Source organism: Artibeus jamaicensis, unplaced genomic scaffold, assembly GCF_021234435.1.
Source record: "Artibeus jamaicensis isolate MK-2021 breed Jamaican fruit bat unplaced genomic scaffold, CSHL_Jam_final contig_482, whole genome shotgun sequence".
NCBI classification, from domain to species: domain Eukaryota; kingdom Metazoa; phylum Chordata; class Mammalia; order Chiroptera; family Phyllostomidae; genus Artibeus; species Artibeus jamaicensis.
The window spans coordinates 13,453,848-13,470,444 of NW_026521857.1; the positions used below are offsets into that span (position 1 = coordinate 13,453,848).

A 16,597-nucleotide genomic window follows, 5' to 3' on the forward strand; every position below is an offset into this window, starting at 1 on the left:
GCAGGATATTCATATATTACTAGCTAGTATTACCTAGGATTTTATAATGACTTAAGAATAGCTTTATCCTTAATGTGGGTAATGCTGATGACACAGTAACCTGATGCAGCTAATTTTCTTTGAAGCTTTTATAAAGAGGGTATTTTCTAAGAATGTAATGCCACCTACGTAACGCCTCAGCTCAGCAACGGGCATATTAATGGTAGGGTTACCGTTCTGATCCTGAAAACATGATGTACTATTTTAGAAGTATCTTAACTGGTTGAGTGGTGACTTTTACTCGTCCCTAAAATGTTTGATCAGCGTGTGCCTTGTAAGAGATTTCTAAATTAGATCTTTATTTGGATGTTACCAATTCAGAATAATAGCTTCTTGTAATATAGAATGATTACAAAGTCTAAAGATTTTTAAAACTATACTATATTGTGGAAAAAGTTTGTCATCTTATGATTCTTATGTAAATTTTTATTTCTATTACAAGGACCCAATTCAGGTGGAACATACAAGAAAACATTGATGTCAAAGGCAGCTCTCACTCACAAGTTTCGCAAATGGAGATCCCCCACAAAATGTAGGGACTGTGAAAGCATCGTAGTATTCCAGGGTGTTGAATGTGAAGAGGTAAGGTTTTTCTAGAATTACATTAGCCCCTTAAACTTTTTGCTTTATACTATTTTGTTACTAATGTAACCACAGTGCACCTTGTACAATTTTATATTTCATTTTGCTATTAAATGTATTTCAGACACTGCAGGTAAAACCTTTTAATCGCATTTTTGTTGTGTTACCACTCTGTGTCTAGTTCATCCAGTTGTGAATAGTTTTAATATAATTGAACCAGCTTTAAACTATTATTTCTTTCAGTGTCTGCTTGTTTGTCACCGGAAGTGTTTAGAAAATTTAGTCATTATTTGTGGCCATCAAAAACTTCCGGGTAAAACACACTTATTTGGAGCAGAATTCACGCAAGTTGCAAGAAGGGAACTAGATGGCATCCCTTGTATACTCAAAATATGTGTCTCAGAGATTGAAAATAGAGCTTTGTGTCTACAGGTACGTTATAACTTTTAAAATCAAAATTTTAAATATAAATAAGTATTTATATTTAAAATTCTCATGATAAGGAGACTTTAAAGGAAAACAGTGCTCTCAATGTGTACTAAGTCACTGATTTTATTTAGATTGTTTGGAAAATATTACCTTACTTCACCCAAGTTTTTTCTAAAATGTTAATAAAAATTGAAGTAGACACATTCAATATATTTAAATGTCCACATTTAGCTGTTGTACTAAAGCAGAATTTTGCAATATTTTCCCCCTTTCCTCTCAAGGGAATTTACCGTGTCTCTGGAAATAAAATAAAATCCGAAAAACTGTGTCAAGCTTTGGAAAATGGAATGCACTTGGTAGACATTTCAGAATTTAGTTCACATGACATCTGTGACGTCTTGAAATTTTATCTTCGACAGGTAAAAGTTTTACCCTTGAAACCTACTGTTAACTAGAAGACAGGAAAAATGATTTATATTTAGCTGATTACATTTGCTACAAATATTTTCATTCACATAGACCATATTAATATCTTTCTTCTTAATGTATATCAAAATGTATATAAATATATGAAAAGTATACAAACACATTTTCCATCACCTTAAGTTAAGGAAATAGAAAATTACTATATTTTTAAAGGGGTTTTCTGTGCCTCACCCCATTGGGGCCTGTAACCCCACATCAGTAGTCTTTGTCTAACCATGTTAGTAACTCCCTCTTTTTTTTAACGTATCTGTTGTGGGTTTGTAAACAGTTTATCACTAAGTTTTAGGAAGCTAAGCAAAAAGCATAGAATATCACTGTGTAAGGGAAGGCTATTTTTCACATTGTTATATGAGGGTTGATTCAGTAAGAACAGTGTGTTGCTCATAGTCCAGTTTTATCTTCGTTGGTATTTGTAAAATAGCTGCTTTGGGAGGTCACTGGGCAAGGTTATGAATGTGCCCCGGAAGTTCACCACACGTGGGGTGTCAGGCAAGACTATCCTATAAGCTGTGCACTGGAAGTTCAGCAGGAATATGGTCCGGGAGTGGGCTGCTGGGTGTTTTCTCTTTCTGTGCTCACTGTGAACCTGCAGTTGCAGAATTAAGTCCACAGAAAACACTTCAGTGGGGTGAAAGAAGTGGCCTTCATGGCTTCAAGGAGCAGCTTGTGGAGGGGTCGTTGGAACCATCAGCACATTGGCATGATGAGCCAAGAATTAAAAATGACCTGGGCCAAGCCCAGCTGCCTTGTGTCCCCTGGTGAAAACGAAGAGACAGTTGCAGAGGTGACCACAGTCCTTAACATGTTGCTCTCCAGTGTTGTGTTCTCCAGCTGTTATCCTGGGACCTTTCCTCTCCACGCTCTTCTCATTTGTGAGGAAACGCCTTGTTCTGAATTGGTTTATTCTTCTGGTTTAGTCATGCCCATCTCCTGAGCAAGGCGGAGTAAGAGTACATACTGGGTTGGCCAAAAAGACCATTTAGTCTTTGTCATAAAAGACACTTTTTCATTTTTCACCAATGCCTTGATTGGTCTGGATACTTTGAGTATGTCAGCTGTCTCCTGGGTGGTATAACGTTGCTTATTCTCAGCATGTCGGTTTGATCACTATCAACCTCAGCGAGTCTAACTGACTGTGGAGCATCATCCAGTGAGAACTCTGCAGCCCGAAACTGAGCGAACCGCTATTGACACATTCCATCAGGCCCAGTACCTTCTCCATATACAGCACTAACCTTCTTTGTTTGTTTGCTTTTGCCTTTCTTGAAATAATAAAGCCTAATACACTGAAATGTTGTGTATTTTCTTCCATGTTCAGTATTAAAATGGCCACACAAAAATTCACCAATTTTGATAACTTTTTTTAAACACATGCTGGTAGGACAGCTGTCACAATACAATCTAACAAAAGTGTGTCAAATGAAGTTAAAGACAACTAAGCACTACTGGAGCCATGTTACGGAAAAAAACAAATGAACTTTTTGGCCAATCCAGTACTTGAAAGCTTATTTATCTGTCTTTACTCTGTTTTCTTGTTGGGAATGGAAGAGTGTGGATGGCGTGGGAGATCATAGTATTCTAGGCTGGAAGTTACTTTTCTTCAGAATTTTGAAGGTATTTTTCTTGTTCTCTTTGAAGCCTCAGATCCTCCTCATTCTTCACTGTACGTGGCCTATTTTTCCTCTCTGAAAGCTTGTAGAAACTTCTTTTCTCCCTACTCTAAGATTTTGCAGTAAGGAGCCTTGATGTGGGTGTTTGCGCTGTTCCAGGCCCTCTGTGAGCTCCATCATTCTCCTTACTTGTCCTTCAGTTCTTGGAACTTTTCATTGCTCACTTTCTCCCTCTGTTTTCTTTCTGAAACTTCTCTTTGGATATTCGATCAGTTGAACTGGTTCTGTAGTTCCTTTTTTTCTACTGTTCATTATTTCTGGTTTTGTTTTCTTTAAACATTTTCTAAGATTCCCTAAGTTTTTCTTTTATCCCTACCATAACTATTTCATTTCTAAGGTCGTGTTTACATTTCTAGGAACTCTGGTTCTCTCTCTCCTGGGGCATTCTTTCTTTTCTAATGAATACAGTATATTACCCAGTGGAAGTATTATTGTTGTTATTGTTACAGAGTCTTTAAAATGTGGTGTGTGTTTTTCATTTGAAGCACATGTCAGTTTGGACTGGCCACGATTCCAGTGCTCAGTGGAGCCCAGTGCAGCTGGTGGCCTGCATTTAGTCAGTATGGTTACAGACCTTCAAGTTGTTTTTTTCCTACCTGTTTTGATTTGTCTTCCTGGGTCATCTGCTTAAATGAAAGAGTTGGGAGTTGAAATACCTTAGGAAGCTTTTGGATATAAGAAGGCTTTGAAGATTTGAGCTTTACTGTGATATGATCTAGGTGGGATGTTTGGGAAACACCTGATGTCTGTATCTCTGGGTCTGTTCTTAGGCTGATCATTACCCCAGAGAAGGGCCTTTTCCTGCCCAGAGGTGTGGTGCCAGGCTTTGAGAGCCAAGCAGGGTGAGGAGGCTCTGGGATCCCTGCATTCAGCATGCATACATCTACTAAATTCCTGTCTTTAGGTAGTTGCTCACTTGTTTCTTGTGCTTCATTTTGCCCATCCAGAGAACCCTCAGTTTTACACTGCACAGAGAAGAAATGTCCAGGCTTCTGAGCAAGAGGTTGCTCAGGAGCATGGGATGGAGACAGGGATCCAGAGAGCAAATGCTTCTTGGACAGCCCACCCTCTTTCAGAATTAGAGGACCTCATGCTGCCCTTGGGTCTGCTTAGCATCCTGCTAACCATGTTGGGTTTCAGTTGGAATTGCAGCTTTCTCAGGCCTGCTAAGTCAGCACTTGTTATCTGCTCTTCAGCTACAAATGTTGGACCTACTTTGTTAGCCCAGGAAACTGGTGGTATCTCTATAGTGATATTTTACAGGATTCTCAAGTGGAAATTGGAAACCAATTACCTTTGAATGACTGTAAATTTCAGTCAGTCATCCTTTATCTCTTTTAGCCAGTCAGGGAGAGGAAATGAATGTGGTCCAATACTGTCAGGCCTTATCCTGTCTTGGGAATACTACATGGCCAAGACTTGGGTGTGGGAAGCCACACTCAAATTTATAGGATTTGAATCAGATTCACGTTACAGATCACATCTGTAGCAAATATATGTACATTTCTAAATGTACATGTTGACCTTAAGTCTTGTTACTCTAAAGGTACATGCTAAACCATTCAGTAGCTCTTACACAATATTAATGAGGGGAAAGGACAGAATAATATTTCTAACACGACCTTCTTTCTTTAGCTCCCAGAGCCCTTTATCTTATTCCGATTGTACAAGGAATTCATAGACCTTGCCAAAGAGATACAACATGCAAATGAAGAACAAGAGACAAAAAAGGATGGTCTTGAAGACAAAAAATGGCCAAGTACAAGTATAGAAATAAATCGAATTCTCCTAAAGAGCAAGGACCTTCTGAGACAATTGCCAGAATCCAATTTTAACAGTCTTCATTACCTCATCATGCATCTTAAGCGGTAAGAACTTAGTATAAGAAGAGCATCGGTTAGTAGATGGATAATTGATCAGTTTTTATTCATTTGCTTTTTAACTGTAGTAAGAGACACATAATTACCATCAGTGTCATTTTTATTATTTTTAAAAAGATTTTATTTCTTTATTTCTAGAGAGAGGGGAAGGGAAGGAGAAAGTGAGAGAAACATCAATGTGTGGCTGCCCCTCACACATCCCTCACTGGGGACCTGGCCTGCAATCCAGGCATATGCCCTGACTGGGAATCAAACCAGTGACCTTTTGCTTTGCAGGCCAGTCAGTACTCAATCCACTGAACCACCCTAGCCAGGGCTTTAGTCATTTTTAAAAGTACAGCTTAGTAGTATTAAGTACATTCACATTGTTGTGCTATTATTTTTAAATGAGCCTTTCATTTCTAATATGTGTGAGGGAAAGGGAGATAAAGAATGTGTTCATGCAGCCAATAGCTTTCCCTCGGTGCCTCCTAGGTGCCAGACTCTGCATGGGAAAGCAAGAATGAAAACATAGAGTTCTTGTGATCTCTTCTGCTTGTCAGTTTGCGGGGCAGACCTGCAGACAAGTGCAGAGCAGTGTCATTCATGTTCTAATGGAGCCATGTACCGCATGCAGAGGCAGAGAGGGGAGGGGGAGGCTCCCAGATCAGAGAAGGATGTCCTGAGCCAGGCTTGAAGAACTAAGTAAATAGTGGTTCAGCAACAGAGAATGTGCAGAAGAGCATTCCTGGCAGGGTAACAGACACAGAGACATAAGGAATCATCTTGCCTTTGGGAAGAATAAGTAATTTGGTCAGGCTCGGCTATAACACGCACTAGCAGGGGTGAGCTAGGTAGAGGCCTGGTAAAGAAAATCTTCCACATCTGGCAGATGACTTGACCGTCTTGCTTCTGTACGCACTAAAGAATTCTGAGCCAGGAATTTCCCATGCTTAGATGTGCCTGTTAGATGTTTCTGGCAGCAGTATGGAGAATGGTCTGGAGGAAGGACCTTCACTGCAGTTCAGATTTCCTTGAATAGCCATAGGAATAAAGGGTGATGAGAGCTGGAAGTAAGGCCACAGCAGTGGGGGTGACAGGAGAGCAGAGAGATCCTTAGGAAGTGCCATCAGCTCGGCCTGAAGACTAGCTGTGAGCAATGAGAGAGAATTTGACAACAGTTTTGGAGTTTCCAGCCTAGAGACCTACAGCTTTGGGGGTTGTGTTTTTATTTTTTGTTTTTAATTTCCACTGGTAAAACTCTAGAAGTCCCTTCTACTTACCTAAATGATATCCTGATACTATAATACTCAACTTGGTATGTGGTCAACATTTAAACAAATGAATACATTCTTTTCTTGGGCTTTTGTAGCTCGATTTTTCTGCACCCTTCCCCACCCATAGTTAACTATGATCAAGGAAGTCTAACAGGCAAATCTCATAGAGCTTGATGTGTTCTACTCTGCAGAGTCGTTGATCATTCGGATGAAAACAAGATGAACTCCAAAAACTTGGGGGTGATTTTTGGACCAAGCCTCATTAGACCAAGGCCCACAACTGCTCCTGTGACCATCTCCTCTCTCACTGAATACTCAAACCAAGCCCGGCTGGTAGAGTTCCTCATTACCTACTCCCAGAAGATCTTTGATGGCTCTCTGCAGCCACAAGACGTAGCTATGTGTAGTACAGGCGACGTTTCACCCCAGGTGGATCAAGGCTGCCATCCAAAGCCTCTACTATCCCCAGAAGATAGAGACCCAGAACATTTGACGAAGTCACTCTTTTCTCCTCAAAGGAAGTGAGTTTTGTTTGTCCTTTATGGAATTGTGGTGGAACTTTGTAATGTTCATGTTAAGTTAAAAACCTTTGAACTGCTTCTTGTGAAGTATGTTTTGCTTCAAGTTTAAAACTTCTCTCCCGCCCACAGGATATGCACAGTGCAGATGGTGAGAACAAAACTCTTGAACCAGTTGCCTCGTTTGAGGAATCGGAAGGAAAGCAGGATGCATCAGAAGAGTGGGATGCGTGTCTCATTGGTGAGTGGTCGTGTGCCATGCCTGTTTGCTGACCTAAAACTATGTCAGTGAACCATGATTAAAAGCCAAAACATTTAGAATCCTAAAACTTCTAATTTTTAATGCTTTACTTGTCACCTGCCTTTAACACATTAAGCACATGTATGTGTATGTATCTCTTTTTTTCCTCATTTCTTGACTGCAGTCACTTTATTCACTGATCATTTTAGTTGCAGTGATTGGTGACTATCAAGCTGGTGGAAAATCTTCCATTTATTACTGTAATGCTATACATTACCTGAGCTGACTTCCACTTTTTAAAATTTCAGGCATACATGTTAAATTTGATGTGTAATCAAACAGCAGTGACATAGCTTGACCGGGTCTAGAAAGTAGGGGAGCTAAGTTTCATTAAGTTCCTGCCTGCTCTCTGCTAAGCACTGTGCTTATTGTTTTGATTTCATTTATCTGATTTAATCTTCATAACAGTGCTGTGATGTAGATAGTACTGCTCCATTCTGCCATAGCTTAGTAGTGTGAGACAGGTGAGATCATGCCGAAGATCACGCCCCTAATAAATAGCACAGTCTCTGGTTGAACCTCTGCGTGTGTTATTTCACTATCCCATGAGCTAGGGCTCCCAACTGGAATAGTTCTTTAGTTTCGTTTCTGAGTGCCGTTGTGTTCCAAATAATTCTGAGCACTTTTCATGATTGAATCATTAAGCCATACATCAACATAGATCCGGTTATAATTCTCTCTTGACAAATGGAGACCTGAGGGACAGTAACATCTCCTTGCCCAGTGCAGATGTGGTGGAGCTGAGCTAAACCCAGCAACCAGGCTGCAGAGTGTACACTCTGACCATTCGGCTGTGGGTGCTTCCCTCCGAACTTAGGAGTGTGCTTTGGTTGATGTCTCCAGCCTGAACGCAATGAGTCAGGCCCCCTAGAGTGGTCTGTAAATGTGGGCATGGAAACCAATGAGTTGTTGCTTAGGAAGCCCAGGGAAGAGAGGTGGGCGGTGTCAGTTGAGGAGGGAGGGCCGAAGGGATGACAGCTGACAGATTCTGATGGGCACCTGTCAGCAGACCACTGCCCAAAATAGGAACATTAGACAACGGGCCGAAATCTTCCAGAAATGAAAATTTTTTTAGGGGAGACATAGCAACAAGGATCATGGCTTAGTGGAATTCAGTGTTCTAGTTTGAGAAGACATGGGCCGTGAGTGCAGGCTTGATAGGAAAGAGAAGAAAGTCAGTCTGGGAATAAACAGTAAATGGAGTGAATGTCAATTTTTCCCTCACAGTAAAACTATCAAACCTTAATTGGATGGGATGAATGGTATAGTCCATTTATTTGTTGACCAGATTGAAAGCCATCTAAAGCATTTCATAAAATGTACTGTCACTGTGGGTTGAGTGTGACTGTAAAGCAAAGTAGGGAGTCGGTGAAAGCATCAGGATTCAAGGGCACACCTGTGTTTGGCTGGCCTGTAAATTGGTGTAACTGTTCTGAGCTGCATTTATGAATGTCTGTCTGCTGAAATCGTGACAACCCTTTGACCCAGCAATTACTTGTTCATTCATGCACAGCACGTAACTTCAGCAAGTGTTTTCTTTTTGTTTTAACGAATCTGCACTGAATCTTTGTAGCTGTTTATTATATTTATTTCAGTAAGTATAAAATTGTAACCTTTTTTTTGAGTGTCTACCTTTAAATTCTTCTGCATGGCCCTGACCAGGTAGCTCAGTTAGAGTGTGTTGCCCCAGTATGCCAGGGTTGTAGGTTTGATCCTTGGTCAGGGCACATACAAGAATCAACCAATTAATGCATAAATAAGCATAACAACAAATTGATGTTTCCTCTCACTTCTTCTCACTGTAAAATCAGTGGCTAAAAAATGTTTTGAAACGCTCCTCTGCGTAGATAACTGAGACTAACTTGGGAAAATTTAAGACCATTATTGTTTTGAGAGCATGTTTGTCTGTAACTCATGCAGACTCCTCCTGTTAAGCAGGTGTCAGGAAGTTTGATGTTCAAATAAATCTGTTCCTTTTTCAGACAACAAAGTGCGTTTGCTTGCAGACCAAGGACTTGAGTGTGCACCAGAAAAGACGGAAGATGTTTGTAAAATCTCCGGGCCATTTACTCTGAAACCTGATAAGGAAACAAACAGTGCTGTTGAGAGGGGTACTCGAAGGGCCAAGAGTAGACCTGTAAGTTTGCCTGTGGATAGACTGCTGCTTCTTGCAAACCCTCCTCATGAGAGAAATGGCAGAAATATGGGAAATGTAAACTCAGACAAATTGTGCAAGAATCCTACCTTTGAAGGAGTTAATACCCCTACTCTTTGTTGCAAATTTGATGGCTTTGACCAGCAAACTCTTCAAAACCCTGGGGAGAAACAGGATGAACCTAATGGCCTAAATGCAAAGATGGCACTGATTGTGCCCAGTGCCCTCCGGGAAGGAGGAGTGACGACGAGCATCAGGATCAGTGGGGACCATGTGGTCAGTGCCACCCAGCCCAGTAAGCCGTGCCCAGAACCAGTCAGGTCAGCAAGACAGGTGTCGGAGGGACGGTCCTCTGACTCCTGCCCTGCTGCCCCTGTCAGAGCGCCCAGAACACTGCAGCCCCAGCACTGGACAACGTTTTACAAACCACGTGCTCCCGCTGGTAGTGTGAGAGGGGCTGAGGAGAAACCTGTGGCATCCTCCCCCAAAGTGCCTCCTGGCTCAGCTCACACTTGTCGGGAGCATGTGCTGAAATCAATGTCAGACTCAGAAAACGCACCAGCTCCTTGTCCCTTGCAGCCCAGAAGTAAACCTAAGGAGAACTGCGAGGAGCGTGACTTGCCCAATGTGCACCCGACATGTCAGAGACCAAGGCTTAAGCGAATGCAACAGTTTGAGGACCTGGAAGATGAAGCCCCACAGTTTGTGTAGGGGTGTCAGAATTCAGCTTCTCCTCTATGGTTGTTTTGTTTTGTGGTATTGTGTTTGTTTTGTGAGAGAATTTTGACAGGGTCCCTTTTGTATAAAATCGCCAAAGTGTGGATTTTGCTCTTTGTTATTATATTGTGTTACCCTGTGTTGGGCGTACTGAACTCTAGAATGTTGTGATAGGGCCACATGTGTGTCTCGCTGGAATTATCTGTATTTTTGAAGTTGTGCATAAGTAGGCAAACTCGTATTTGTTAAAGTTTATTAGATTTTCTCCATAAAGTGGTCCATTCAAATGCATCCCTAATATATGACGTAGTTCTCAACTAATAGCTGCCATTGGGGAAAATCGTCTGTATTTTTTTTTAAATAAAACTGTGCTTATTTATAAAAGGCATGTTTCTGAATGCAAGTGCCTGAAAGGTCTTTGTTTGGTATGATATTTCAAAAGACAATTTTATAGTGTGTCTTTGACCATTGTGCTTTTTATGGTATGTATGCAACCTTTTATTTTTCAGTTGGCAAGTTTTTTTCTTTTTATTTACATAATGGTGAAAAAGCTTTCAAATCTGTACTTAATTGCACTTCACTTAATTGCCAGATTTACAAGTGGTAGTGAGTTAAATTTTACAAAGAAAATGCACTTAAACCTGTTTCCAAATTACATAGTACAGTTATGTCTTATTTGGCTTTAAATGGTTTTAATACATTTAATGTTTTTTTTTATGTTTTGGTTTTTTTCTACATAAACTTTTGTTGTTCAACAGTTCTGAATGTTTTGGTATTTTATATAATGGCCCAAAAATGTTTTAAAATTTAACGCATTTCTTCTTCATATTGTTGAGGTTTAAAAAATATTTCTTTTGTATGAAACGTTTTTACTCATGAATAATTTTGTGTACTTTTTCTACCTGGACTTTAACCATTGACAGTGTGTGTTTCATATGAATTGTGCAAAGATTTATTTAAGTCGACTGTGAGTGTAGTTCAGTAAGCCTTGTTGTTTGGAATTTGAGAGCAAGTATAGATGGTTGGATATATTTCATGTATAAATTTCCCAGTTTTTAGAACTAAAAACTGTTTTCTGTATTTTGTCATTTTGCCTAAAAATGGATATAAAGGGAGAAAAAGTAGCCTTTTTGTATGTATGAATTCTATTTGTAATACATGCTTTTGTATGAGAATATTATACTTGATAAAATATATGTTAATCTGTTAAATTATTTTATGTTCTTTGGCTTCTTTGAAACTGGTTGCCTCTTAGTGGATGAAAGTTGAAGGTTTATTAGTCATTGGGTTAGTGATCAGCCCTTGGGCTCATATTCCCCTTGACTTAGTACAACATGGAATGTATTTTATGGGAAGTTTCTGTATAGTTTTATGTAACAACCTTTTGTGCCTGGGCCTTGTTTTTAGTCTTCATTGTACAAAATATAAAAGAATTGTATGGCTGCAAAAACCTACAAAGAAAATAAGAGCCAACAGTGATTGAGCCATCTCTGTGTGCCATGAACTGTACTGAGTTCCTACATAAATCACTTCAAGTTGACAGCAGCCTGTAATGGGTGGGAACGTATTTCATTTTTCCCATGTTACAGACGAGGAAGCTGAGGCTTAGTTAAATGGTGTGCCCTGGGGCCAGGACTCAGACACAGGGCTCAGAGTCTGCTGGTTACTACCCTTAGTGGTGTACAATGACTAAGTAACAAGGTCAGGTAATGTTTAACAATAGAAGATTTACCTTTGGTGGCATTAAGTACATTCACACTTTTTGTAACGGTGACCACTCTCCATCTCCAGAGCGTCCCATACTGAAACTTAGAAAGTGTACTTGTAAACCCCTTCAGTTTTCTTTTTACTTCATGGAGACAACCCAGTGAGAGAATATGTAATCAACTTGCCTCTTTGTTTCCCCTCACTGCTAACCTCACAGTGACAGTGCCACCTTGGGGGGTTTTCTGCCACTGGGGCTCTCAGACAAGTTGTCCAGCTTCAGCTGTTAGTCTGTAGACACTTGGTCGTTTCCTGGGGCATTAAACAAGCATGTCCAGAGAGCATGTTGCCGCTCTAGAGAACCCACAGTGTGCACCGGGCCCTGACACCCAGCACTTTGGGGGCACTCCTTCCCCAAGAAATGGTTCTACAGCACAGGAAGAACGTGAGCCAGAGTCAAGGGCCCTGGTGGGGAGTCCCTTCAGAGCTGCCAGACCACTGGAGAGCTTTGTAGAAAGCATACGGTTCCAGTTTCCAAGAAGTCATTTGTGAAGGGTTGATAATAACTTCCCCAGATAGGTGTGTTTTATGTACTGAGAATTAGAATTGATGAGTGATTACGATTACTTTGAGTGCACCTAGGCGATGTATTTCTTTTGACACAGAGAAGATAGGATTCCTATGAGAGACTTGTCGCCTACGGATCTCACATTCTGGGATGATTTACTTTAAAATTGGTACTCTGGTCACACTACCCCATTGTAAGTAAGATTGTGTTACTTAGAGTATCTGTACAAGTATAACAATATATTTCAATGGCACACTTCTTAAAATGTGTACTTTTCTGACAAGTTATAGTCAACATAATTCTCTGGGTTTTTCTTTTCCAGAGGCAGGAAATTGTTTTGATGTGTTGGTATGATTATAAATGTCGATAATTCAGTAACTGCAGTTACAGGAATTGAAAGTTTAACAAAGTTGCTACATTCACAATAATTATGCAACATCCAATTATATTTCTTATATCACCAACTAACAAAATGAAAGCTTTTAGAGCTCTTAAACAATAGCATAAAAATATTGAAATGCCTGAGAATAAATCTAACAACATATATACAAGATCTTCCTGGAGAAAATTTTAGACTCTATCAAGAGGCATTTAAGGAGATCTTGAATAAATAGAACGTTTCATGATGTACAGGGACTGGAAGACTCAACATTGTAAAGATGTCCATTTAATTCACATTTATTAACAGATGTCAGTGTAGCCCCATCCAATGCAACTTTCGTGCCATTTGAAAGTAGGTTGCAGACGAGATGCCCCGTTACACGTAGATACTTTTAGTCAGATTTCCTTAAAACGAGAGGACTGCTGCGTGACCGTTCCGTCTTGTGACCATTGCAGAGGTCGACGTCGTCATGTGACATCTGACCACACAGACCACACTCACATTCGCTGCTTCTCCTGCTCATGGTTTTCTGTGCCCGAGTCCCGGTCCAGGGTCACAGCATGCATTAAGCGGTCCTCTCTCTCGTCTCCCTCAATCTGGAACAGTTGTTCAATCTTTTCTTTCCTGACCTTGAAACTTGTGTGTAGGCTTGGCATTGTATAAAATGCCTCTCAGTTTGGGTTTATCTAATGTTTCCTCACGATTAGGTTCAGGATACACATTTTTGTCAGAAAACACCACAGAAATGATGCTGCGTCCTCACTTTATCATGCCGTGAGATACACGATCTCGGGTTGGCCCATTCCTGATCGTGTTAAGTTTGGTCACTTGGTTAGGATGGTTTCTCTACCATGTTTCCCTACAGTAAAGGTAACAAGAAGAAGTTTGTGAGGAGATTCTTTGAGACTACATAAATGTCCTGGTCCTTATCAAATTGTCACCAGTTAGTATGAATCTGTTAGCACTTCCTGCCTGAGTCAGTTATTACTATTCGTTTGTCAGTGGTTGCTTATGCTTTGGTCGATGCTCTACTCTAGGTACAGTCCCTTCTCCCTTTGTTCATTTGTTTATTCATTCGTATTGAGTATGGACTCATGGATTTCTACTTTATTCAGTAAGTTACATCACTGTCATTGACACCGAACCTTTGTCAGATTTGGTCTATGGGAATCTCTTCAGGTTCACTTCTATGTGCTTTTGACTTTTTTTTCTGTTCTGATATTTTTGACACAGGAACATATTCCAAGCTTATCTTGTACTTTTCCCTGTGCCAGCCATTTATCCAAGGAGCCCTGGTCCTTTAAAACAGGGGTGTAGTCCTGGGTGGTGTAGGTCAGTGGACTGAGCACAGGTCTGTGAACCACAGGGTTGCTGGTTTGATTCCCAGCATAGGGCACAGGCCTGGGTTGCGGGCCAGGTCCCCACGTGAGAGGCAACCGCACTTGGATGTTTCTGTTCCACTCTTTCTCTCCTTCCCTTCCCCTCTCTCTGAAAATAAATAGATAAAAATATATTTTTAAAATTTATTTCTTGTTTACATTAGGCAGTTTTTATATTCTCAGATAGCTACATGTAACCGGTAGCTGCCTTATTAGACAGTGCAGATACAGAACATGTCCATCACTTTAGAAAGTTCTGTGCTATGCTTTTCAATAGTCATTCAGAGAAAATGCTTGTCATATAATAAAATGGTAAAAGAGACTGGCAGAGATAGGTCTTTATCTTCTACTTAGATAGCAGTCTGCTTAGATTACTTCTTTAACTTCCTGACTAATATCTTTGAGGTTTGTGAAATTTAAGTTTTGCACAGATTCATTGATGTTAACTAATGTTGTTAGTAAACAATCTGATTCTTCATTCTTAGAACTTGAGAGCTTCTATTGTAAAAATGCTCTATAATTCTTATAAAATGTTCCTGCTTTTAAACAGAGTTCTCAGACCTTTTGAGTTCTAAATACTTATATATTTTTTTTACCAGGAATAATGTCAGAATAGTAAATTGGAATGAAAAAATACTGAAGAAAAGATTTGCTTGTTACTTTCTCCTCTAACCTTAAATTTGTTTTCTTTCATGTTGTAAGTCTTTTGAAAATGTTTCAATGGAATCAGTGGGCCCATCCAATGGAAAAGGTAATGCTTACCATAGTATAAACCTTTGCCAAATTTTTTTCAGTCATCTTCAATAGATGTTTGAATTTTGATAAATGTTTTAGATATCTTCTTGCTTAGTAACCTAATATATATATATATATTTTAACATAAACTGATATGTAAAATTTTATACATATAACTGAAGGAAAAAACCGACTAGAGTAGATAATGTGATCATAGAGACAGATCAAGAACTATATTGAGCTTGTAACTTGATGAATAATAGAAATACATATTAAGATAAAAAATACATTGTATCTTCTCTGACCACAATGCTGTTAAACCAGAAATCAATAATAAGAATAACACTGAAAAACATGCAATGACAAGGAAGCTAAATAACATGTTATTAAACAATGAATGGGTCAACAACAAGGTCAGGGAAGAAATCAAAAGATACTTTGAAACACATGAAAATGAGGACACACCAGTCCAAAATCTGTGGGACACTGAGCATGACAGGCCTATCTCAAAAAACAAGAAAAAGCTCAAATAAACAATGGAGCTTCACAATCTTGGGGCTTGAAAAAGAACAACAAAGCCCAAAGTGAGTAGAAGGAAGGGCATAGTAAAGATCAGAGCAGAAATAAATGAAATAGAGTGGGGAAAAAAGTTCACATTATACATGGCAAAATACAGCATCTCCCCAGACAAGGGAAACACAAGAAAAAATAAACAAATAGAACTACATCAAACTAAAAAGGTTTTGCAAGGCAAAGGAAATCATCAACAAAATAAAAAGACAACCCACAGAATGGGAGAACATATTCACCAATACCTCTGATAGGGGGGTTAATATCCAAAATTTATAAAGTACTTACAAAACTTAACACCATAAAAACAAACAACCAAATTTAAAAATGGGCAAATTACCTGAATAGACACTTCTCCAAAGAGGACATACAGATGGCCAATAGACATATGAAAAGATGTGCAACATCACTAATCATCAGAGAGTTGCCAATTAAAACCACAATGAGATGCCATCTCATACCTGTCAGAATGGCCATCATCAATAAATCAAGAAGAAGTGCTAGGGAGGATGTGGAGAGAGGGGCAGACACCCTGGGTACCCTTTTGCCCTATTGGGGGAATACAGACTGTTGCAGCCACTATGGAAAGGAGTATGGAGATACCTCAAAAAGTTAAAAATGGATCTGCCTTTTGACCCAAATATTCCACTTCTGGGCGCATATCCAAAAGCACCCAAAACACTAATGAGAGATCATAAGCTGCCCTATGTTCATTGCAGTGTTATTTACAGTCTCCAAGATATGGAAGCAGCCTAAGTGGCCATCCATAGATGAGTGGATAAAACACTATGGGATATTTACCCAATGGAATTCTACTTGGCAGTAAAAATGAATAAAATTTTACCCTTTGCAACAGTATGGGTGGACCTAGAGGACATTAAGCTGAGTGAAATAAGCCAGAGAAAGACACATACTGTGATTTCACTCATATGTGGAGTGTAATGAACAAGCTGAACTAACAAGCAAAACATAGACTCATAGATGGAGTCTGTTACTCCAGACTATAGACTCATAGACTCACTAGCTGCAGATGACAACTAGTGGCAGGGGTGGTTAGGGGGTGAAGGGATTGTGCACAAAAGGAAAAGGACCTGTTGACATGGACAACAGTGCTGGGGGCAGGGTATAAAGGGACTAAATGGTAATGGAAACAATAAAGTAAAGGTTAAATAAAATATTTAGAAAATTAGAAATACATTTTAATTTGAAACTGTTTTAAATGTGAC

The 16,597-nt window shown here is 39.6% G+C and overlaps 2 protein-coding genes across 7 annotated transcripts in view; both read left to right on the forward strand.

The window, feature by feature from the left end:
• The window catches only part of ARHGAP29 (Rho GTPase activating protein 29), a 74,849-nt gene extending 63,602 nt beyond the window's left edge, over positions 1–11,247 (forward strand). For 5 of the 6 annotated variants that reach the window (XM_053668222.1, XM_053668224.1, XM_053668221.1 and 2 more), the window contains 7 exons: positions 482–621; positions 865–1,053; positions 1,332–1,469; positions 4,842–5,074; positions 6,534–6,771; positions 6,993–7,101; positions 9,144–11,247. In XM_053668222.1, coding sequence (XP_053524197.1) covers positions 482–621; positions 865–1,053; positions 1,332–1,469; positions 4,842–5,074; positions 6,534–6,771; positions 6,993–7,101; positions 9,144–10,027 — 1,931 coding nt within the window. In that variant the 3' untranslated portion in view covers positions 10,028–11,247. Of the gene's footprint in view, positions 1–481; positions 622–864; positions 1,054–1,331; positions 1,470–4,841; positions 5,075–6,533; positions 6,864–6,992; positions 7,102–9,143 lie in introns of all 6 variants that reach the window. The other variant, XM_053668226.1, reaches the window with a different exon arrangement.
• An 820-nt stretch (positions 11,248–12,067) lies between these two features.
• The window catches only part of LOC128627891 (rho GTPase-activating protein 29-like), a 35,001-nt gene continuing 30,471 nt past the window's right edge, over positions 12,068–16,597 (forward strand). The window contains exon 1 of the mRNA XM_053668230.1: positions 12,068–12,182. Coding sequence (XP_053524205.1) covers positions 12,068–12,182 — 115 coding nt within the window. The remainder of the gene's footprint in view (positions 12,183–16,597) is intronic.